The following is a 24848-nucleotide window of genomic DNA, read 5'->3' on the forward strand; positions in this document are numbered from 1 at the left end:
CCTTTTTCCAGCCACTTACTGCTACTTGTCCCAACTTTTTTTGGGATTTGTTGACACTGTGAAATTTTGAATCAACATATTTTTCCTTTAAAATGTTACATTTACTCAGATTAAACTTTTGATCTGTCATCTATGTTCTATTACAAATAAAATATTGACATTTGCCATCTCCACATCATTGCATTCAGTTATTATTCACAATTTGTTTAGTGTCCCAACTTTTTTGGAATCCGGTTTTTAATTCTTCAGTGAGTGGACACAACTCGGAAGTCATTGATGTAGGCCTACAGAAGAACAACAACTATGTTCTTGTGTCACGTTTTATTGGAGTATTATTGGACCAAAATAGCTGTGCTATCAATTCTGGCCAATTCTACAGTGCCAAGATATATCCTCTAAAACACCATCAATATCCATCAGTAACATGGAGGCTAGTGCATGCCTTCATTTTTATCATTTTACCATTATTAAAAAATAATAACAGTAAACAGACTGTCTTAGAACATCACATATATAATTTCAGTACTTTAGAGCTCAGAACTACATAACTTCCATATGAGTTTCATAGAAATTACTGTATAATTCTTTACATAACTGAACAAGCTAAATCCATTTATTAGGCACATAAAAATGTTATAGGTGTAACAACCCACGAAAGATTAAGTTTAGGTTTATATTTGACAGTGGATCCTCAATTAGATTTTTCAATACAGAAAAAACTGCCTTATATTGATATTTTACAATTTCTATTTTCCTCGCAGCATTACATTTGTCAGTACAATGTTTTTTGATAACATGCATGCCACAATTTAATGTGTGCTTCTCTGCTCTGGATTTTGAGATAAAATGTATGCCTTAATTTCAGGGTCTGCCACCACTCTGTTCCATTTTCATTATATTCCAATAAATATAATCAGTATAAGAATGAGTATTCATTTCTACAGTCTGTGAGATGGATCATTCGACACCTGTTGGTACTGAACTGAGAGGCTGACACTGAATGATTCGACATGGTTTTATACACATCATTTTTTAAATTATTGTGTTTACAAGATAAAAATATCCCCTCTGTAATTAGACTATTGGAAAGAATTCATTTAATTATTGAACTGGCATATACAAGTTAATTTCAGATTCATTATCCATTATCATATTTTTAAGCTGATTAATACATAATAGGTGCATAATGGCACAAATTTCTATATCAATACTCTTGTCAGGACATATCCTTGAGTCTATTGTAAACCCCTGTAAAATGCACAAAATCCAAAACACACTGTTGTTAAGGGAGTTAAAACCCGCTTGCTTCACCTGGCTGAGGTAATAGTAAGTCTATTAATTGGATACAGTACAATGAAGTTAGAGCATAACAAACAAACCCACATATTGATAAAAACTTACAGTCGTTCATGAGCGTTTTGAATAATAATTATTGTTTTGCACATCAGCTAAAAATTCTGCAGCAAATCTGAGTAAATCTGCTCCAGTGAGCCAGCAAATGATTGGCTCTTTGGCGAAAGCTGTGTCTGAGAGTCTTGGGTTTTCTGAATGCAAAATAAGAGTGACTTCTTTGTTCGCTGAACCCACCCCTGCCTGATTGCAGCAAGCCCAAATCCAGCTTTTATGATTAGTCCTTCTTTCCTTTTTTCTTATTAGCCCCAGGGTGAAAAGCCTTTGCGGCAAATAGGTCGCTCTGCCAGATGTCCATAACGGTGGGCCATGAGGGAACCTTGGCTAAACTATAGATTACACACACAGGGCCCTTCATGAGAGTGAGACCACTAAGCTCTATTATGTAAACTGACTATGAACGTTACAGTAATAATGAAGTCTTGTCTGCATTTTGTGTGTTAGTACTTCTATGAACAGAAGACATGGCCATTACCAGAGTTTACATAACTTGACCTTTCAAAATACAAATATAATGAATTCAAATAAGAGACTGCAGCTATAAGGTCACAGTTAAATTACAACTCAGATAGAGCACTAGCATTGCATGTTGCCATATTTGCATAATCAAAAATGTTTGTTATCTCCTGGTCACACATATGCCACATACACACTAGAAATATCAAAGAACGTACATATGCAAACATTTTTTTCCATGAGATTGTCGCAAGACTCACTTTCCAAAAACATGTAATAATGTCATTTTTTTTTTACCAGGAATAGCATCAGTGTAATCATTCTTTTTATAGACAAACCCCAGGCTTTTAAGACCAAATTTAAAAAGAAATTGTAATTTATCCCTTACCCTAAATATAGTTCACCCATAATATTTTCCTATGGCTGAAAACATTTTCCCCAGTTTTTATCATTGAGAATTCCCACCTCTGGATCTGTTCAAACATTTTTTCTTGAAAATACAATTGTGACAACAGCAGATCAGTGGGATTTTCTAAAAAGGAGGGATTTTGGCTGCGTCCACAATGTTCACTCACAACCTGAACCCACAGTCACACTTATAATGCTATCTTGCCATTGCAGCCACGGATGACCGAGTTATCACTGAGGGGGAATCTTCCAGTGATACTACAAATTGTGTCATATTATTCCTGACAATGCATTGTGAAATGTAATCTATAAAAAAGGACGGAATTATTTTGCATAAAACCTTTACAGCAGCTGTCATCATATTTTTACAGAGAACATCTTTGTACTTCAGCGTTAACAAACCGGCACCACTTTAGGATAAGATACACTTATCAATGTTTATGAATATTTTACAATCTGTTTATTAATAGTTATTGTTTATGTTGTTAATACATTAATAGTCATTAATAATCCATTATAACACAAAGATAGAAAGAGTAACAATGACCTGTTATTTGCCAAATAGTGAGTAAGTTTAACCAGTTCATGAATTAACCACCAGCAGAGTGTCTTTTTATGCATTAATGATAATGTGGTGTACCTTAATATGTGAAATGACTAAACTCACATCCTCAGGTCTGAGCTTATTCTTCCCCTTGATATTTTCAGTAAGTTCTTTAACACTTTCAGTATTAGACAAAAAAAAGAGGTCACTGTTGAACTTCCTATTTCTGTGTTACAAATTATTATTAATGAGCTTTAAAATGTTTACATTTCTAGCCATAAAAATACAGACTTTTATACCATTTACAAACCTTTATAAATGTAGTCTTATGTTAAAGTGGTACAAACAAACCAGATACACATAAACCACCTTCATAATTCTGTAAGGTGTAAGTTCACAGAAATCACAAATGATGAAGTGCACTCTAGGACTTAATATGAACACTCTGGCAACCAATAAAATACTGTTTCCTGACCTAGGCCTTTAAGAGGTCTTCAAATCCAGTTTCTGGTCTTGAATTTTACAGTCATTGTTAAAGAAGGCACCAATCAGACAACTAGTCAATACAAAATACAGGGCCATACACTGGATTCAGAATATGGATCTGAAGGCCTCTAACTTAGATGGTGCATGTTTCTGCTCCATCCAAGCTTCCAACAAGCCTAAGTCTAGCGACTAAAATGTCAATGTCAAAATAACTCAAGGCTGTGTTTTTGACATTGTACTTGAAGTTACACTGAAAGCTTGAACCAGAGCAAAAGTATTTGAATGTTACAGAGTATTGGGGTACACACCCGAAAGTTTATCAGTCGAAAATGTTTTCAGTCCTTCTTTTGTAGCTGCCTCTGGACACTGCTTCTCATTACAGCTGCAGTTAATAAACTGCATAGCACCAGTATAAAGAAGGAACCACCGGCTAGCAAAATTGTTGATTCTCCATGTACTTCCAAAATCAAGTGTTGCTGTTTCAGGAAGTCCTTGCACACTGCCTCTATCTGACACATGGTGCATAGGACCAGGAAGATGTGGAAGATCTGGTGTCCTTGACCCACAATATCACAGCATCCCGGAAAGAGCCGCTCAGGCACAGGACAGGAGAAGAAGAAGGCAGCCTGCATGAAGAAGGCTACCTGCAGAGCATGTAGCACGAACTCTGGCTCAACCCAAGGCCTGGTGACAAGTCGGTGGGCCACAGGGCTGATATCCAGCAGGTAGGCCAGACTGGTGGGCACCAACTGAAATAGCTTCCTATGGAAGGGATAGGGTCTGCGGTAACGTAACTTAGCAAAACAGCAGCTAGCACATGATAACCAGCCTAGGAATGCTGCTCCTGGCAGGAATATTGTTCCCACAAGGCTCTGCCTCCAGGCTTCCTCGGAGCAGTAGAAGTAGTGGGCAAGTGCACAGCCATATTGGTAGATTGCCACGCCCACATAGTCCAGGAAGAAGAGGGAGTAATGTGCTAACTCAGAGTGTGACTGCAGCAGGTGGGCAGCAGTGCTTAAGCTGAGGTAGGTGAGGGATGACAAGGCGTAGAGGCATAGTGGGAGCACAGAAGTGCCTTGCCTCAAGTCACTGGAGGCAGCAAAGAACCAGAAGCGAAGTAGAACAACAGGGACGGCCAGGAGATGCATCCACACATTTAACAACTCGTTATGTCTTTGGAAGAGGCTCAAAATGTAACAGCGCAATGGCTGACCTGCCGGCCGATAGCCTGTAAGGATGTAAGGCTCACGGAAGAGGACAGGCACTTCTGAGGCAGGGAGAGTGGCTTGGGGGGCCGGCAACTTGTTGAACGAGTGGGACAGGTGAGGCAGTCCGGCCAGCTGCTTAAAACTGACAGTCAGGGTGCTCAGTCGGCCTAAAGCTCCACTGGACATGATGGTGGACATTAAAATGACAACAACAGAACACTGTGGAAGCAAAAAGATGCCCTTGGGTTTTCTCTGAAAAAGAATAGGAACAAAAACATATGAGGGTAGGTAGAGTTTACAGTTAAAGCACAATATCAACCATGACGACACATTGGGACTCACCATTTTGCCTAACATTCTATATACTGTTAGATTTTAGAAAAACAAAATGGAAATAAGCTTGTGTGTTTATTATATTTTCATACTAGAGAGGTTCCCATTCTTGTAAGGTCTGTATGGATGCAGGCTTATAGGTCTAGAACATCCTAAGTCAAATTTGAACTTAGTCGAATTTGTTTAAATAATAAAAAATAAATATGAATTCTACATGGAACTAAAAAATAAATTTTCTAAAATTGAGTTTTATTTTTATGCTTTTTTAATACAATCATTTAACAAATTTAACAATTTTGAATACACTCTAATTTAACCAAGGGTTTTTTAGACCTTTATTCACTTATTTATTCACTGAGCTCATTAAAAATACAGCCTATCATATACACAACCTAACATACACTGAACAATTACTGGATTAGGACCTATCTTGTATGTACACTCATTGTCCATTTCCATGCCCCACTGACCATATAGGAACACTTTGTAGTTCTAAAATTAAACATCTGTGTCTCTGCATTCTCTCCTATCCCCTTTTCACCCTGCTCTTCAATGGTGAGGACCACCACAGAGCAGGTAACAGGGTAGTGGATCAGTCTCAGTGCTGCTATGACACTGACATGGTGTTGATGTGTTAGTGTGTGTTGTGCTGGTACAAGTGGCAACAACAGGCACAACAGGGCTATTAGAGTTTTTAAACCACTCAGTGTCACTGCTTGATTGAGAATAGTCAACCAACCAAAAATATCCAGCCAACAGCGAACAACACAAACTATGCAACAACAGATGAGCTATTGTTTCGGTCTTTACACCTATAAGGATCTTAAAAACACATGCTGCACTGCTATGTCTGTTACACTCATACCAGTGCAACACACGCGAACACACCACCACTACGCCAGGGTCATGGCAGCGCTGAGAATAATCCACCATCCAAATAGCCCCAGCTCTGTGGTGTCCCTATGGGGGTCCTGACCATTAACGAGCAGAGTGAAATGGGGTTAAGAAAGTATGCACAGAAACAGGTGGACTAGTGTTTTTAATTGTAGAACTACAAAGTGCTCCTGTATGGTCAGTGGAGCTGATAAAATGTAAAAGGAGTGTAGATACAAAATAGGTGTTCCAATTTCAGTAACTGAGTGTGTATAAACAGCAACTCCACAGTAGAGCATGTGCAGTTATACTTTTTCACTTACGAAATCAACCAAAAACTCGTCAAACCTTTGATTCTTGCTAACAGAAATGCAGAGATTCTACTTTAAAGTTTTCTAACTATGCAACTCTGGTGAGTCACGTTTTTCAGGTACACCTTATTATACTTTCAAGACAAGTACAAATGTGCATTCCCTGCCTTATTTATCACACCACCATAAACACCACCTCTACACACGTAAGTCGGCAGTAGGTATTATCTAGCTGCCGCACCTAGCTTGTTTAAAGTCAGGTCTTTTGTCTTTTCTTGACAAAGAACATCTTAATGTTGCCTTAAAAAATAATTTATAACACAAATGTCCAGAGCTGGAATGTAAGTAATATGTTTTACACTTATTTTACACTTTACCCCTAGTCAAATTGCTTTAGAGCTTCTTTTCTTTTTAGTTTTTTAAACAAAAGAAGAGTTCAACATCTATCTCAAGCTATACAGTGATTCAAAGTCACTTGAACACACCAGAACTCCTCTGAATCTTACCTGCAAAAGATACTTTCTGTCAAACAAATGCAGTCACAATTAGGTTACAAAAATTAAGGAAACTACTACAGAAAATATTTTGGATTTCAAATATTGCTCAAATTGTAGCATAGAATATCTGACAGACTCAAACTCACCTGTCTCTGCAGTTGGATGGCACCTTCAGTAGATCAACCGGTCACTTTCAAAAGAAATTTGACCTGATCCTGCTATTACGCTGGGTCATTACCAGATTTAATCTGTGTCTAAGAGCCCACATGGTCCCCAGTGTGTGAGGGAGTGAGTGAGCTGGTCTCTCCACAGCTGATCTGGACAACGGAGCAGCAGGTTGAGCAGGTTCAGGACCTGGGAGGAGTTAACACTTTAGCTGCTCATGGTACAGAGTCACTCTGTATCAAAGGCCAAATCAAATTATTTTTTTTCTCATATACATTGGTTAACTATGTGCATACTAAAAGAAAAAATATTATAATTAAGTCAAAAAAAGTGTGGACAACATAACACATTTAGGCAGAAATCTCTTAATTGCACAGGCAATTTGGAAAAGTTTTTTAGCAGTGGCAGTGCACCATGGCAACCAATTTTTATGTACGTGACCACCCAAGCTTCCACCAATGCATATTGTTTTTGTACTCATTGTCCATTCTTTCAACACCACTTACAATAGTTGCACTGGTGTTAATTTTGTTAACGAAAACTATGATGAAAGATATATATATTTTTTGTCACAAAATAAACTAGACAAGAATTAAATAAAAATAAATACTTTGAAGAGAACTATGATTAAATGTTTTGCAGTTTTCTTCAATGAATTAAAAACTAAATGGAAATGTGAATGACTGATAAATCACCTGTAATTTCTGATTTGAAAACAGATAATCACAATGAAATAAACAGGGACATACTTCTTCAGTTTATTGATTTTAGGATGACAACTCTCAAAGAAATTGTGGACTCACAATACATTTACTTTGACTATGTGCTGCTGTGTACAGAGACGCTGTTCAGTGGGATGGCTTTGGAACCAGACTCTGAAAATAACATTGTATATTTCAGAGCATTATCTGTCCCATGTCACACTATATTTTAAGTAATGCATACTATATTTTAAAATATAAATAGTACTTTATTACTACAATACAATATTAATTAATTATGCATACTGTGTTTTTAAGGATAATTAGTACTTTATTACGATTATGCTATTATATTTTAAGCATGCATACTGTATTTTTAAGTATTAATACTACTTTATTACTGATACACTACTAAATTTAAAGTATGCATACTAATTATTAGGCAATTTGTTTACATTTACAGTTATTTTTAAAAATCTTTTATTTCATTTATCATTTATTACAAAAAAACCTTTACGTTATTATTTTAAGTAGAATTTTGTTTTATTGCATTTTACCATGTCCCAACTTTTCTGGAAATGGTGTTTCTATGTAATGGAAAGGCTGAATTGTACAGTGATGGAAGAGGGTGAAGGAATGGGGACAGAACATTTGAAGCACAGGGTAATCTTAGTCTAAGAGCGACAGCTTTTAAATGAACGTGATGAGAGAGCGGTGATAGCCAAAGCCCTCTCTCGGGGTTTAAGAGTCATGCTGCAATTTCTCGCATGCGCAGTGTTCAGAGCTTTTCCCGCGAAATTGAGAAAGGGGTTGGACGGAGAAATAGTTCCCCTTGTCTGAATGGGTGGCGTGCTTCAGAACTATGAATATTATAAATAGTCTACATTGAGCTGACCAATCAGGATGCGGCACAGACAGCGTCAGAGCTCGAAGTGGCGCGAAAAGCGGCTCGTGCAGAAGACCAGGGTGGTCGGTAGATACAGTCGGCAGAGGGAACTTATTTCTCAGGAGTCTTACTAAAGTGAATACTTCTACTCAACAATGGCCACCGATGTTGTAGACGACCATGAGACGAGGGAGGCGCAGAGAGAATATCTTGATTTTCTGGACGACGATGTAAGTATTGGACATAAATGAAGCTCTTTCCGTTCCAGTGATATTAGATATTAGAAACTCAGCACTCGTCTGTAGTTAGCGTTTAACAATGAAGACTGTCCAGCTAATTATATTTACTTATTCATGTGCTTTATCTTTAGTGATGCACTTGAATTTAACTCGATTTGCATGATTTCAAGCGATTTTAGTTCGTAAAGAATCCAGTGTGTTCTGTTTTCTAAGGCCGAGTCTCAAATGACTCTTTGATCCCCGTGTGGAGCATGAAACTATAACATCCGAGCTCAAATGGTGCACTGTCAGTTAGCTACAGGGTTGAACAGATTATTTTAAGCAAAATCTGATTTCTATTTAAAATATACCACACGCTTGGAGCACAGATGCTTCTTTATGTACCACGTTATGTGCACTACTAAGGGAGTTGTAAGCCATTTGGGACAGGACCCGAATTAAACAAAGCCGCGCGAGCACACAACAGTTAATGCCAGGCCTTTCCTCACTCCACTATTTCAACTCTTAAACGTTATTTTTCATACCTTTCAAATTACTGTTCGTTACTCTCTGTGTATTTAAAGGGATTACGTCCAGAACGCGTTTTAGATTTCATTAAAATATTCGAAGTTACATTGTAGGGAGTACTTTACTTGTGTAATATCTACGTGGGTTATTCTTCAGAAACTAACGTTGTTACGGAGGAAACACAATGATAGGGCGATTATATTTAATGTGAGAGTGGTATAAATGTTTGTGTCCCCGTTTGTGTTTTACAGCAGGATCAAGGGATCTATCAGAGCAAAGTGAGGGACATGATCAGCGAAAACAAGTTCCGCCTCATCGTCAACATCAACGACCTGCGGCGCCGCAACGAGGCCAGGGCCGCCAAGTACGAACATACACATTGTACACATACACTGTATCTTACACGTTGCACAGACACAATGCTCTTGCGTATTTGTACTATTTAACACAACTAGAGTTACCCCAGACATTCTGTTCTGTTTTTTTTACATTATTTTTTACATTACCTCATTACACAATGAGGTAATGACTACTTAGTTACATTTTAACTAATATACTCAGCTCCATGTACTTTAAAAAAGTGTTGTTTATAAAAGAATTGTACTCTTCTGAATAACTAAACAGTACTTTTATTTAGTTTTCAAGTTCATTTGTGAGTCAAAGTTTGTACTTGTATCAGCTCAATTTTTAGTCTTTCACCTTTTGTAAAAGCACTCTTCGATGGTTTAGTGGAGTAGTTAGTACCCCCCACAGTTCCTATTGAAATTAATAACTGTGCTTTGTTTTCAGGCTGATGAACAATGCTTTTGAGGAGCTCCTGGCTTTCCAGCATGCTTTAAAAGACCTGGTTGCTACTGTGGACGCTACCTATGCCAAGCAGTTTGAGGAGTTCTTTGTTGGTCTGGAGGGCAGCTTTGGGGGCAAACATGTAACACCTCGCACCCTCACCTCTCGCCTCCTGGGGAGCATGGTGTGTGTGGAGGGCATCGTCACCAAATGTAGGTCTTGGTTTGTTTGCACTCATGTTTACCCTTGTTTACCCTAAAGACCTTTACTCACTGTATGAAATATATTTTTTGGTTAATTCAGATGTAAAACACGTGTTTAATTGATGGCATCTTAAACACCAAACGCTATTTATTTGAAAATTAAAAATTCAGTATTATTCAGCCTCTGTTCGACCAACTTTCCCCAGTGACAGACACAGTCTGTGCAGGTGGGTTTCTTTCCATTTCGAAACAAGTTTATGTTAGTGAACATAATACTAACCAAAGGCATATAAATTAACCAATCATTATACCAAGTGGGGTCAGTCCATATATAAATGAAATAAATGCATTAATCCCAGCGTGGTGGATTGTTCTGACAGCTGGTTTGCAAAAATTTGAATATAAAATAAGAAATATTTCAACACCACGATACCAGTACACCTACTGTGCTCATCAAAATATTTACCACTTTGAAGATATTGGAGCAGACAAACACCGTCATTTCAAAATACTGCCTTCTAAGGCACTGATTTGTTAGACAACAAGGCATTGATGTTTGTTTTAGACACATCATCATGTTACTTTTTTAAAAAACTTTATTTGATTGAATATTTATCAGCGTGGGAGCTAAGCAAACCAGAAAAAATGAAACAATGCATCCTTTTTAAATTTGACCTGGACAAAGGGAGCTGAAATACAAGTATAAATGCACCCCAACAGATGAATCAGATTTGTCTCTGGCATTGTCACAGTAACTTCCAGCCAATGGGCTAATTGTCTCACCACCCATTACTTTTTGAACTGTACAAGGCAGGACTTCAGTAAATTACTCCATAAATATACCTTATAGTTCCAGACATTTTTGGACACCTGTTATAATCAATTTATATTGGCTTACCGATACCAAAATATATAATGGGATACTTATCTTATACAAACTGAAGTATCAATAGGAGGTGCTAAAGGAGCAGTCAGTCATTTTATCCAGTCTTTTTTCTTGGCATTATTAAATAGACATTACACTGACCATCAGTGGTCTGGACGTGTGATGGCAAAACTATTTTAAATATCGCCTCTGCCATGTGTGGTGGGGCACACACCATTATTTGGAGAGTTCAAACAGTTTTATTCCTCATAACATGTAGGCCATATTGGAAATGTGTAAATATAACAAGTAATCATTAATAAACGTTTTTTTTCTGTGTTTTTGGTTGTAAAATGCTCTTTAAACATATTCTAAAGCGATTGCAAATAACAGAATTGCTTTTTCTTTTCCAGGCTCTTTGGTGCGTCCAAAGGTTGTGCGCAGTGTCCATTACTGCCCAGCCACTAAGAAGACTTTGGAGCGCAAATACACGGATATGACCTCCCTGGATGCTTTCCCTTCAAGTGCCATTTATCCAACCAAGGTATTTTTCTTTAATTTGCTCATGTTAATTCCAGGCACAATTGACCTGAGACTGTAGTATTGTACTGTCCATGCCCAACCTTTCCATTGAAGTGGTGTAATTTATGTAAATATAAAGACGGATAATGAGAAATCTGCCTCAAGCAAACCACGTGCAATCCTTATTTTTTAAAAGAATGTTGTATGAAGTATAATGTTGTATGTTTTATAATAGAAAGTGCACATTTATCATGCAATACCATTTAACGTCCAGAAGAGAGCCCCCTAACCATTAATTTAACGCCTTATTCAAGGTGATTGAGCACTGTTTGACACAATTTCTAACAAGCCTATTTTTGCTTGTTAGAATAATGCCTAAAATGGATTTTCATAGCCCAAAAATAAACCATGCAATGTATATTTGAAGTAACTCATGAAACAAAATTAATAAAAAATTAATATATTTGGAACACTTAGAACCTTTTCTGGTAAAGTTCTATAAATAAATCAACATATGTGGATTACTGTTGATGTCTTTAGAGTCATTTAGGGTGAAAAAAAACTGAGCGTCTACATTTTTCATATCATATGTAATCATATGTAATTTATATTAGGATCAAAAAAACAATTTTTTTTCTACTTTAAAGTGTTCTTTTACACAAAAACCCAACTATTTAAATTTATTCCAAGTATTTAGAAAGTAATAATTATTCAAATTTGGCAGTTAGCTATTTTTCGGGAAATTGAGAAAAATAACTAGTGCTGAAAAGGTTAAAGAATTGTTTTTGTTTGGTCATTTTCAGGATGAGGAGAACAACCCTCTGGAAACAGAGTTTGGTTTGTCCATCTATAAGGATCACCAGACCATCACAGTTCAGGAGATGCCTGAGAAAGCACCTGCTGGACAGCTGCCTCGCTCAGTGGACATCATCCTGGACAATGACCTGGTGGATGCGGCCAAACCTGGCGACCGGGTGCAAGTCATTGGGACATATCGCTGTCTGCCTGGCAAGAAAGGTGGCTTTACCTCTGGAACCTTCAGGTACAGTCAAAGGGACGATGATGTGGAATTATAACTTTGACTACATTAATCACTTAAACATTAGGGTTGTTACTGATTTAGTATTTTATTACTGTAGTATTTTAGCAACTCTAAGTATTAACAAATATATGTAGAGAAATTTAATTTTAAATTTAATGAATGATAGTTTGTAGGCATTAAAGACATTATACATCAGAATCTCAAAGCCAGGAGGCCCAATATTTTTGCATTTATAAACTAATTTATGGAATTCTGCCACTTACTGTGTGTTCAGTGTAATTTTCCATTGTGTAATGGTTTTGTATTCAAAACTTGCAGAAAATACAGGTATCTGATGGGTTGTATATTATCTTTGGTTTCTGAGCATGCTCAGTATTTTCTCTCATGCCTTTATAATTAGGACCATTATGATAGCCTGCCAAGTGAAGCAGATGAGCAAAGAAGTTGCTCCTTTCTTCTCTGCTGACGACGTGGCAAAAATCAGGAGCTTCAGCAAATCTCGCTCTAAGGTGAGCTCTAAGGTTGGGTAAGGGCATGAAAGTGCAGTGGTTTCTGTTGCATGTGGATACTGTAGATCTTTGTTGTACATTGTGTTCACATTTCACAATGAACAGATCAATAGAAATGCTCAATATTTCCTTGGAATTAAATCTTTTTACATTAGATTACATTTGATGTTTAGAAAGTTCTCATTTGGCGGCATGGTGGCGCAGCAGGTAGTGTCGCAGTCACACAGCTCCAGGGGCCTGGAGGTTGTGGGTTCGATTCCCGCTCCGGGTGACTGTCTGTGGGGAGTTGGTGTGTTCTCCCCGTGTCCGCGTGGGTTTCCTCCGGGTGCTCCGGTTTCCACCCACAGTCCAAAAACACACATTGGTAGGTGGATTGGAGACTCAAAAGTGAATGTCTGTGTTGCCCTGTGAAGGACTGGTGCCCCCTCCAGGGTGTATTCCTGCCTTGCGGCCAATGATTCCAGGTAGGCTCTGGATCCACCGCGACCCTGAATTGAATAAGCGATTACAGATAATGAATGAAAATTCTTATTTGATGTTTCTTGTTCTCAGCTTTTTCAAAGTTGCTCTTTTGGAGTAGTTGTGTATATTAACATTATGTTCTTGTGCTCCCATTTTGCTCTTTTATTGTCTTTATATTGGAAGTCTTTGTTTGTGACAAAGCATGTCTATACGGTTTTTCTTTTGTCTATTGCAGAATGTGTTTGACCAGTTGGCTCGCTCCTTGGCACCCAGTATCCATGGGCACGAGTACATCAAGAAGGCCATCTTGTGTATGCTGCTAGGTGGAGTGGAGAAGGTGCTAGAAAATGGATCACGCATTCGTGGAGACATCAATGTTCTTCTCATAGGTGAGGGTTATCTCTGCCTTGATGCCCATTTCACAGAAATATATGGTAATTTCAATTGAGCTATTTAAACTGAACAAAATTAGCCCAAGGGAGTAATTCTCCCAGGCATGATTTCGTTCATTCTATATAATGCTTATTATATTGAGAAATTAGATGAGAACAAATGTGTAGTGTTGAGAATTAAATTACTCAGATAGCGAGCAATTCTTAATTTCATTAATGTTTGAGTTTGAGAGACAGAGGGACTGTTTTTAGGCTAGTCTATCCTTAGCTATTTCTCTCTCTACCTGAGTCTGCTTCAGATCATATTTAGTGTTGAATCTGAACATTTATGTGGCTTGTCTCAGGTGACCCATCTGTGGCCAAGTCTCAGCTCCTGCGCTATGTGCTGCACACAGCTCCTCGTGCTATCCCCACTACAGGCCGTGGCTCGTCCGGAGTGGGTCTGACCGCAGCTGTCACCACTGACCAGGAGACAGGTACTTGAGGCTAAAGTTGTGAACTTAATTCCTGTCCTAAGCGCTTCCCAGACTTTTTTGCTTCACATTAACATGTGGATAAGGATGGAGCAAAAAATATTAATGCAGTGAGGACCCTTTTAAAGTAGTACTCGTCCAGTGTCTGAAAGAGCATGAAGCTTAGTCTTAAGCAGTAACTCAGTAACTACTATGGAACAATTAGTATGGGAGTGAGATATGGAAATTTAGTATCTGTTGAATTTTTCCTCTTAATATATAGTAGGTTTACACTATGTGGCAAAAAACTTGCAGACACCTGCTCATCCTAAAGTTTTCCTGAAATCAAGAGCACCTCTAAGGGCATTAGTGATGTCAAGTTGATAGCCACTCTAACACATCTCATAAGTATTTAATGTTGGTACATCACTCCAGAGAACTCTGTTCCAGTGCTCCATTGCCCAATATTGGAGGTTTTATATTTCTCTAGCCAAACCTTGGGCTTTGATCAGTGTAATCTTAAGATCATTCACAGTCGGTCTAGAGCAGCCAATGTTATTTTATATATTATTTTGAAGAACTGTTTAACGTACGATGTGGTTTCATAATGTGAGCACCTGCACATCTCTGAATTCACTAATTATAATGGGTCTTTATAAAATCTAGATACAGTATATAGCTAATAGTAAAAATGGGGTTGTGAGTATCTGTTAGCAGTGAATACTTTTTTACATATCTTTTAATATATGTATCTGTTTTATCTATGACAGTTTTTTAGAAACTAATTGTTGTTGATTAAAGTCATCCGATTATTTTTTGTGTACTCTTGTAGGCGAGTTAAGGCTATGTTTAAACCTATTAACATGGAACTTTTTCTTTCATTTTCTATCAGGGGAGCGTCGGCTGGAGGCTGGTGCAATGGTCCTAGGAGATCGAGGCGTTGTCTGCATTGATGAGTTTGACAAAATGTCTGATATGGACCGCACTGCTATTCACGAGGTTATGGAGCAGGGGCGCGTCACCATAGCTAAGGCAGGCATCCACGCTCGTCTGAATGCCCGTTGCAGTGTCCTGGCAGCTGCTAATCCGGTCTACGGCAGGGTAAGCTATTTCTTTGTCCCTTTGAAAATTTCTTAGATGCACAAAGAATAAACAAAAGGACACACAATGTTATTGATTAAAAAAGCACAGAATCTTGGGTCACATGTGGTGCATTTTGTTAAATTAGTTATTTACAAGACAGATACATGAGGTGGATCACATACACCTAGATGGAGGTTCGCTGTTGTCTACAACAAAAGATACACGTTACTGAAAATGCATAGATTTCGATTATGTCCCCTTAAGTCTTCTTGAGTGTGATTTCTTTCTGTCTGTCTTTCTGTAGTATGACCAGTATAAAACTCCAATGGAGAACATTGGCCTTCAGGACTCTTTGCTGTCTCGTTTTGACCTACTCTTCATCATGCTGGACCAGATGGATCCTGAGCAAGACAGAGAGATATCCGACCATGTGTTGCGCATGCACCGCTACCGGGACCCCCACGAGCAGGATGGAGCAGGTATTTGTTTTGAAGTGAACTTGTCAGCGCAGATCAAGGACCATTTAGTCAGCAGGAATAAACACACTAAAATATGGTGCCTGTGCCCTTGAGTCGCTCTGTAAAGAAAAATATTCAGAACACATCATAATCTTTAGAGTGTTAATGTCACATACGCAGTTCTGAAAAAAGGTCTGGTTTTGTGGATTGGGGGCTGTGAAGATTTGAGAATTCTCAAATGTAACATCACTATTACACTGATAAAAAGCTTACTTCCAAAAACATGTCCTTCACTGTTGTTTCAGTCAATGGTCGTTCTAAAATTTCATTCATCCATAATGAACAAATTTGTTAAAATAATAAGATACAACTGCTCAGAGAAAGAGCAAAACCCACATTACAAAATCTCCATTAGAGAGGTCTCCAGGACTCTAGAATTACAGAGTGCACGTCTATAAAAGGGGAGTGGGGAATGTTTTGGTATAGGAGCCATTTCTGGTCAGGATTATAATCGTATATATATTATAATCATGTAAAATATTAGTCATGTAAAATATCCTAACACTCTCTTCTTATCTGCAGCCACAAAATTTCCGTGTTTGAATCCTAGACTTCAACAGTAAGGTTGCTCTGGTTGTTGATGATCCGATTAGCACCCAGCTACATCTAGCAACATTTAATAATATCCTACACATACCCACTAGAGTGGCCACTAGGTTTGAAGTATCTCAGACCCACCCCATTCCAAGCCAGCTTTACAGTCCTACTTTACCCTTTACCATCAACAACCGTAAATCCACACTGTCCTTCCTGATGAAGACTGTACCTAGCAACACTGGCACTGTTAATGGTGGTGGCTTTACTTTTCTTACTAAGAATCACCTGACCCAAAACCTGCTCTTCTGCATTGCACTTGGCCAATCACATCCCTTAGCTTTGATGAGTTCCTGGCTACCTGCACCGCCACTTTCGGATTCCACTTCCTTCAAGCTTTTGTGACTGGCGCTGCTGCTTTTACCACTACATTTTTCGATCCTGCCAAAATCATCTCGTGACTCACCTTTGCACATTTAAATCTCCATTCGAGAGGTTACATAGTGCAGATCCAAAAAAGAGGGGGGGGGCGTTGTTTTGGTAGAGGGTGTATTTCTGGTCAGTATTGGCAAAATATGCTGGATGTAATAATGAGCAATAAAGATGATGTGCATCTTATTTTGTAGATTAAGTTAAAGCTTAGTAATTTTAAGACTAATCATTCAATATGGGCTTATATTAGTATCAGACAAAAGAAAGTGGTATTATGCAGAATGTCTTAGGTTTTGCATAGTGGGAGTTATGCAATTGCACTTAACTCTGTATGCTGATGCACTTTACAGCATTGACTCTGGGTGGAGCAGTAGACGTGCTGGCCACTGATGACCCAGATGCAGCTCAGGAGGAAGAAGCAGAGCTTCAAGTTTATGAGAAACACAACCACCTTCTCCATGGCAACAGGAGACAGAGGTATGACTCAATTAGTCCCATGTGGTCTTAAAGTTTATTCTTTTGTAGCAAAATATCACAAAAATTAATTTTATGTAGTGCGTATACTTATGTTTATTATTAAGCTATTTACTGGGCGTAGTTCTCATTTGTAACAGGCATATAAACACATACTGATCTGGAATCATCTTGGTCTCACTGAGGGAAAAATCAAATTTGGACATTAATTTTTGTAAGAGTTGGAATTGGTGATGGAATTGTTCCCTGTTGTGTCTAGGGATCGAGTGGTGAGCAAAGAGTTCATGAGGAAGTATGTTCACGTTGCCAAGGCAATTTCTCCTGTACTGACCCAAGAAGCAGCCAATCATATTGCAGAGGAGTACTCGCGACTGCGCAACCAGGACCAGCTGGGCTCAGATATTGCTCGGGTAAGAAGATTACACACAAACACACACTCTCATTTCCTCACATTTTCTCTAGTGTCTTACAGTCTCTGTCACTGATTGTAATGTGTGATTTGTATAAGCTCTCTCAATAAAGTTATATGAATGTATTTAAATGTCCCAGTCCCATGAATGGGCTCAGCTGCCAGTCCAGATGTTGCTTCAGAAATGGTGTATATTATACTTGTAAATTCTGCCTTCTTAAAAAGCCTAGGACATTTGTCTTAATCTATAACATTGTTTAAAAGTTTTTGTGTAATTTTAAGCATTTTTGTAATCCCCTAGTATTAATTAAGATACTAACAGAGACTTTGTCCCCTCCAGACATCTCCTGTCACAGCCAGGACACTGGAGACTCTGATCCGTTTGTCCACAGCCCACGCCAAGGCCCGCATGAGCAAGTCTGTGGAGCTTCAGGATACAGAAGTGGCAGTGGAGCTTGTTCAGTTTGCCTATTTTAAAAAGGTTAGCTTGTTGGACACAGTGGGTAAAGGAAGTCTCTTTTAGGCATAATACAGCAGTTCAGTTTTCAGGCAGAATCATCATGGCACACCAGCAAGGGTCTTTGGGCAAGACTCACAACCCTCCATTATTCTGTTATCTCTAAGATAACTTAAATTTGCAAATGCAATTTGACAAATGCCATAAATGGAATGATAAAGAATATATATATATATATATATATATATATATATATATATTCTTTATCTATCTATATATATATATATGGTTCAAACTGAACATTGTTCAGTGTCCAATTGCTTAGAATTTGTCCTTTTTTTAATCTACCATGCTGCATATTGAGAAATGATTTAGGAAATCTGGAGAAATCCCAGTCCATATAGGGTAAAGCTGAATATAAAATAAAAATACCAGTATTGAACGAGCATAAGAAACTGTCATGACACAGTGATAAATAGGAAGTCATTTAAAAAAACTGCTGTCAAATAACAGTCAGCCACTGCAGCCAGAAGTTCTCTGGACCCAAGCTTAATTCAGATGGTCCAAAAGACAGAGTAGAAATATGTGCTATGGTCAAGGGAGTCCAGGTTTCATCTTGTTTTCATGAAAAATGAACATTGTGTTTTTCTGTGCTATTGTTGAAAGTGGATGAATGGGAAGTCCATGATTATTACATTCTGTATGCGCTACAAAAACATTGCTTTGTAGACACAGATTGCATGTGCTTGACTGACCTTTCTGCCGCTCAAATATATTCCCAATTGTACATCATGAAGAAGTGAATTGAGTCACGGTGACCACAGACCGCTGAGCAGCTCTTGTATCAAGCCAATTAAGTCATTTTGTGAAATTTTAAACAAAATACAATCATGTTGCTCAGTGAAATCATTGGAAACCTCTTTGTGCTTTTGTCAGTTAAAAGGTTCAAGAGAATTCACAAATTAGATATCTGATTCTGGATCTCATGTTTTATTAAATTTAACCCCTTGAATTCCAAGCTAATATGTGTGTGCTCCCACATTACAGCTCTCCAATAACTTATATTTGTTTTAATATCATTACTGAATACATATTTTAAGTGTAATACATATTTTGTCTAGACAGAGTACATTTTATGTAATAGACATATTATAAATAATTGTTATTAAATGTTGCCTGTTTTTCCTTCTAGGTTCTGGAGAAAGACAGGAAACGTTCCAGACAAGGAGATGGAGACTCAGATTCTGATAAAGAAGAGGATGAGGAGGAGGCTCAGGACACGCCAAGGCAGGAGAGAAAGAGGTCAGTGGATTCAAACATTCTCAGGTTTCTTTATTAGCCGTCAGAACAGCCATCTTTGAGATTTTCCTGTTATAGCTATGGTTGCTGGACTCTTAAAGTCAGACAACTGGACCATTCCTTCACACCAGAAGTGAAACATATCTTCCAGGAGACATGGCTAAGGTTCTACAGAGTATTATTATATTATTATAGTTATGTAGACTATAATTACAGTAAAGAAAGCGGCTTGTATATAACTGTTAAGGAAACACATGAGGATCGGAGAGTTAGTTAACGTTAATATTAGCTGTGTTCGGGTTGTGAGAAAGCACTCGAAACATGCAGCAAGTTAACGTTACTCTTTGGCCGTGTATATATATATATATATATATATATATATATATATATATATATATATATATATATATATATATATTTCTGTAGTGTAGTATGTAAAGATCTATAGTGTGTTGTTTGGGACACAGCCTCACTGTCTAAAATTAATGTTAATCAAATGCACATTATTATAAATGCAGTAGTTTACTGCCTTATCTACAGGAATCAGCTAATAGCTGTTTAATATTAATATATAATTATCTAATATTTACCCTAATATCAAACTCACTCCTGCACCCTTGCACCTGCCTTTGCTCATTTTTACACAGATTGAAAAGTGAGAAACTGAAGCACAGTTTTATTTAGGCCAATTTTCTGTATTTTTGAACATTGATGTTAATGTTGTATGTGGTGTTATTTTATTACCATTTTTTGGGTGTGATATGGGACAGGTGAGGTGTGAAAATTCCCTTTCGTCTGAGGTGGGGAATGATAGAAAAAGTTTGAGAACCACTGGTATAATATGAGGTTCCACAGGTTTTCCATTTAATGTGTGTGTTCATTTGTGTGTGTGTGTGTGTGTGTGTATTGTCCTCTAGGAGGCGCCGTTCAGCTGAGCGCAGACCATCACAAAGCAGTGAATCCTATGACCCATACGACTTCACCACCGAGACGGATATACCTCAGAGTATGATGAATTACATTGTATTACAGTCAAAACTCAGTAATTTTTAACTCAGTCAGATTAAAGTGTTTCAAAATATCTAGTCATTTCTGATTCCCCTCCTACAAGTGTCCATCTAGTGACATTGTTTTAATTTCCACATCTTCAGTCCAATCTCCTGCTTCTGCAAGGCCTGCTGAGGAGCCCATGGACACGCCCGAGCAGAACGGTCATGCAGAATTATCAGCAGACAGGTAAGGTGTTGATTCCTCTGTTTGCACCTTCTAATCAAACTCTAACTGAAATGAAGAGAATGAAATGAAGTGGAAAGTTTATTAAAAAAAAAAACACCTTCCCATGTAAGAAAACACGTTTATATAAATTTGACCTTCTTTAGTTACTGTTTTCTTGAGCCAAAAATGATGCATACAGCAAAAACCTTTAATGGTTATTAGCCAGTGATCCACAACCCGCGTTCACAGGATGGCCGTCTATAATTAATGTAGAGAATTTTTTATAAAATGCCAGGCTTATATTGAAAATAATGTTGTAATGACTGGTTAAATGTCTAATAAATATTAGACAAATAATATAATGTAACATGACATGATATGATAATTCATATGTGGCTTTTTCAGTGAGGTGAAGAGTGTTCATATATTCAAATAGGATTTGTTTTTTAGCCCTGACACTTTTGTTTCTGCCTTCTTACCCTGGTTCAATCTCTTAGTGCAAAGAAACTGTCTTCCTTTTTAGAGATAATTTTATGTGGGCTGTTCAGCTGTTTTATAATCTTACTTCCTATCAGTTTTGGGTTGCCAGGTTTTAAATATTTGGGTTTAAAACCATTGCTGACTTATTTTCCCCCTCTTTGCAGTAATGTATTTTCCCCTCTTTATTATCACTGCAATAAAACCATTTCCATTTTTGGCATTTTGGCATCTTTTGACATAATTGGAAAGCTGCTTTTTCCACTGTAGTGAATGCATCATTAGAACAACTCTATTATATTTGTACTATATTCAGTTCAAATTTAAGAATGTGTTCCCTTCTCTTAAAAACATACCATTTTTGTAGGTTTTGATCTGACAAAGATGATTTGTTTAGTTATGTTTCTGAACTAAAAGCTAATTTTACATACAACTTGAACACTTCAAGTACCTGTGGTGGTTGTGGATGTTTGCTGTGGTTTAGCAGGTAGTGTTTTAGCTGTGGTTTTACTGTTGTACCATAACATTGAATGTGTTTTTTCAGGCTGAAGGAGTTCAAAGCAGCTTTGCTGGAGGTCTTCCGCTCTGCACACGCTCAGTCTGTGGGCATGAACGCCTTGATGGAAGGCATCAACAAGAGCTGTCCAACTCCCTTCGACCAGGCAGAGGTGCGCACTGCCCTCGAACGTATGCAGGACGATAACCAGGTCATGGTAGCAGATGACATTGTCTTCCTCATCTAAAGGGGAAACCTCAGAGGACAAGCGAAATCAGTGCCGTTATCTGTGTGGACTATTTCACATATCTACATACATATGCAAGATTTTTGTTTTTTATTTTTTTATAAATCAAGTGCATGTTTACATGCAGGATTTCTCTTTCTATATTCATAGCCGTTGCACATAGGTGCATGTTTAACAACTCATCAGACTCTCACAGGTTTATTATCTTGATTTTCTTTGGTTACTTTATCTGCATTGAGTTCAGTTTTAGGCTCCGATTTTTTAATGTAATTTTATGTTTTTAGAAGTCGACTTGTATATATTGCCTGTTAAAAAACGTTGTTTGTGTGTTATATCCCACTGAAACCTGAAAAATAAATAGTGTTATATATGATAATTGTCATATTTTTATTACTTGGTGGTAGTTTTGATTGTTAGCCAATACCAATCCAATACATTTTTAATATCCTGTGTTAATTTAGTTAACGAAAACTATGATGAAAAGTATTCGCTGACAACCTATTTTTCACAAAAGATGAGAACTAAATACAGAAAATAATTAGACGACTAGAACGATGAAAAAATGTTTTGCAAATTTGATGAACAAATAAAAACGAAATGAAAGCTCTCTTTCTTTCTCACAGTCTCGTGACATAGGGCAGATATTTCTCTGAAATATGAGCTTTGCGCCAAAGCAATACCACTGCAGCGTCCCTGTTCAGAGAGCAGCTGGGTCGAATACAGAAACAATAAATGTTTTTTAGTGAAGAGGATTATACTCTCAAAAAAATCATTTATTTGAGCATCTGAGATTCAGGTGTATCAACTGGTGGCCAATGACTCAGAGCTGAAACTCCTGCGGTCAAACTCTGTCTCTCTTTCTGCAGCAAACTTTGAACTTATTGTTAATTTTCAATAAATGTTGAATGTGTTTAAAATTAAAAATACATGGCTAAGATTAGTCTTAATGTTTTATTTAAATTGACTAAAAACTAGTCTAAGAATATTTTTTTATTATTATTTATTTATATTTTTTATTAAGGTTTTTTTTTGTTTTGGTACTAGGTCTGGTTTGTAAGAGTCCCCACGAAGTCCTGGAAATGTTTTTTTGACTCTTGCATTCTGCACATGAATACATTTCACTGGAAATGACATGAAGGGTAGTCTCTGACTGTGAATGTAAACCACAAATGCCAAATATTGATGAGACACTTAACAGCTGTTTAACTTTAAAGCCCTGTGCACTAATGTCTGGGGGAGACATGTAACTGTTCAACTGTCACCTTTTCACCACTGACCTGATACTGCAGCAGAAGCGTAGGCAGAAACACTTTACCATAACCATCACTATTAACAGTGCGTATCTGTTCCACTCTGTCAGTAATATCTCAAGTACCTTATATGGCTAAGCGTTTGTGAACGACTTCTCCTCCAGCATTCCTTATCAAATGAAGGTAGTAACAGGTAGTTTGTTCCTTTGTTCTCATTTTTTGGTCATCTTTGTTTCTGTATTAACCTCTACTCCTAAAGGAAAACACTGCACTAGATAGAACATTTCTGGGAAGATATGGTGGTAGGCACAGAAACAATTAACAGATTAATTTTGCATCACAACACCCTAGTTCATCTCAAAGATATAAGACAGAGCTGCATCAAATGCAGGAAACAGTTTCACTAGGTGACAGTTGACATTAAGCATGGTGTCCTAAGGCACCTATGCAACTCATTTCATTTTATGCTTTTCTATGGTGAAAGGTTGTGGCGTAATGACCTGACTAATACATTTACCCCAAATTTACTCAAAAGGACTTTTCAGACACCGGTTTCTGCTTAAAAGAGAAGAGGTTTCAATCTTTGTTCAAACAGGTCAAGGTTCGAGGTGTTCTCCTGGGTAAGGTACAAAGTAACATTCTCACTTCATAGTTTACATCTAGTGTTTTAGTGGTCAATTGTCCCTCCATCTCAACCCAGTCTCACACCTATTCGTGATATAGTCACATATGCTATATAGATGAATGCAATTCATGACAGTCACATATTTTCGACATTTTATGCGACATTATCACGAAAGTGTATGGGTATTTACCGTACAAACACTATGCGACACGGAAACTCTTCCTCATTACGGGCGTCATTACAAATAACATAGAAAAAGGCATAATGTGAATTACACATCAGGGGTTCTTATTCCAACAAAGGCATAAAGTGTTTTCTTATAATATTTCTCTTAAGCAATGCTTAATATTGGTGTCCTACATTAGCTTTAACTCAAACGAGAACATTTCTTTCACTTAACATTATTTTGACTAATTTTTAAAAGGTTAATACTGAAAAGGACATATCTCTAGTCATTATTTGCTTCGATATTTTTAGCAAATTATGAATTAGTAACGTTATATTTTCCGTAATTAAAAATAAGACAGTGGTATTATATACACATATAATCGTGATATTGTCGCATAAAATGTTGAAAATATGTGACTATGTCACGAATTGCAGTCCCCTATATATGTGACTATATCATGAGTAGGTGTGAGACCGGGTTGTCCATCTTTTCATTCCATTACTGAAATAAAACTTGCATGTCCGAATGCACAAATTAGGGTGTCCTTTTTACAGTTTTTCAGTCACTCTGGAGCGTTTCTGGAATCAGCAGGTAGTGTCGCAGTCACATAGCTCCAGGGACCTGGAGGTTGTGGGTTCAAGTCCCACTCTGGGTACACGTTGGTAGGTGGATTGGTGACTCAAAAGTGTCTGTAGGGTGAGTATGTGAGTGAATGTGTGAGTGTGTGTTGCCCTGTGAAGAACTAGCGCCCCCTCCAGGGTGTATTCCTGCCTTGAGCCCAGTGATTCCAGGTAGGCTCTGGACCCACCATGACCCTGAACTGGATAAGCGGTTACAGATAATGAATGAATGAACAAACTTTGTGTGCATTTCTCAGAGCCTTTTTACAGGTAAATGTCTGTAATC

General features: G+C 37.6%; 2 protein-coding genes across 2 annotated transcripts; one reads left to right on the plus strand and one right to left on the minus strand.

Moving 5' to 3' along the window:
- Positions 1 to 3639: 3639 nt before the first annotated feature.
- On the minus strand, positions 3640 to 4698 carry paqr8 (progestin and adipoQ receptor family member VIII). Its single transcript, XM_066677645.1, has one exon. It carries the CDS (start codon positions 4696 to 4698, stop codon positions 3640 to 3642), a length of 1059 nt encoding a protein of 352 aa, XP_066533742.1.
- A 3667-nt stretch (positions 4699 to 8365) lies between these two features.
- Positions 8366 to 22477, plus strand: mcm3 (minichromosome maintenance complex component 3). Its single transcript, XM_066676558.1, has 17 exons — positions 8366 to 8508; positions 9276 to 9388; positions 9814 to 10022; positions 11292 to 11422; positions 12204 to 12442; positions 12843 to 12951; positions 13649 to 13802; positions 14150 to 14281; positions 15150 to 15358; positions 15645 to 15819; positions 17175 to 17301; positions 17558 to 17708; positions 18048 to 18188; positions 19357 to 19466; positions 20381 to 20469; positions 20615 to 20699; positions 21700 to 22477. The coding sequence occupies exons 1-17, from the start codon at positions 8434 to 8436 to the stop codon at positions 21896 to 21898; spliced, it is 2448 nt and encodes an 815-aa protein (XP_066532655.1). The 5' UTR covers positions 8366 to 8433; the 3' UTR covers positions 21899 to 22477.
- Positions 22478 to 24848: the final 2371 nt, after the last annotated feature.

This window comes from Hoplias malabaricus, chromosome 7 (assembly GCF_029633855.1).
Source record: "Hoplias malabaricus isolate fHopMal1 chromosome 7, fHopMal1.hap1, whole genome shotgun sequence".
In the NCBI taxonomy this organism is placed as follows: domain Eukaryota; kingdom Metazoa; phylum Chordata; class Actinopteri; order Characiformes; family Erythrinidae; genus Hoplias; species Hoplias malabaricus.

Bases quoted from the DNA above. Each gene is read 5' to 3' on its own strand.
- mcm3 (XM_066676558.1), top strand. From the start codon at position 8,434: ATGGCCACCGATGTTGTAGACGACCATGAGACGAGGGAGGCGCAGAGA. The intron at 12,952-13,648 runs GTGAGCTCTAAG...TGTCTATTGCAG, and splicing joins TCAGCAAATCTCGCTCTAAG to AATGTGTTTGACCAGTTGGC. The intron at 20,470-20,614 runs GTATGATGAATT...CCACATCTTCAG, and splicing joins CGAGACGGATATACCTCAGA to TCCAATCTCCTGCTTCTGCA.
- paqr8 (XM_066677645.1), bottom strand. From the start codon at position 4,698: ATGTCCAGTGGAGCTTTAGGCCGACTGAGCACCCTGACTGTCAGTTTT.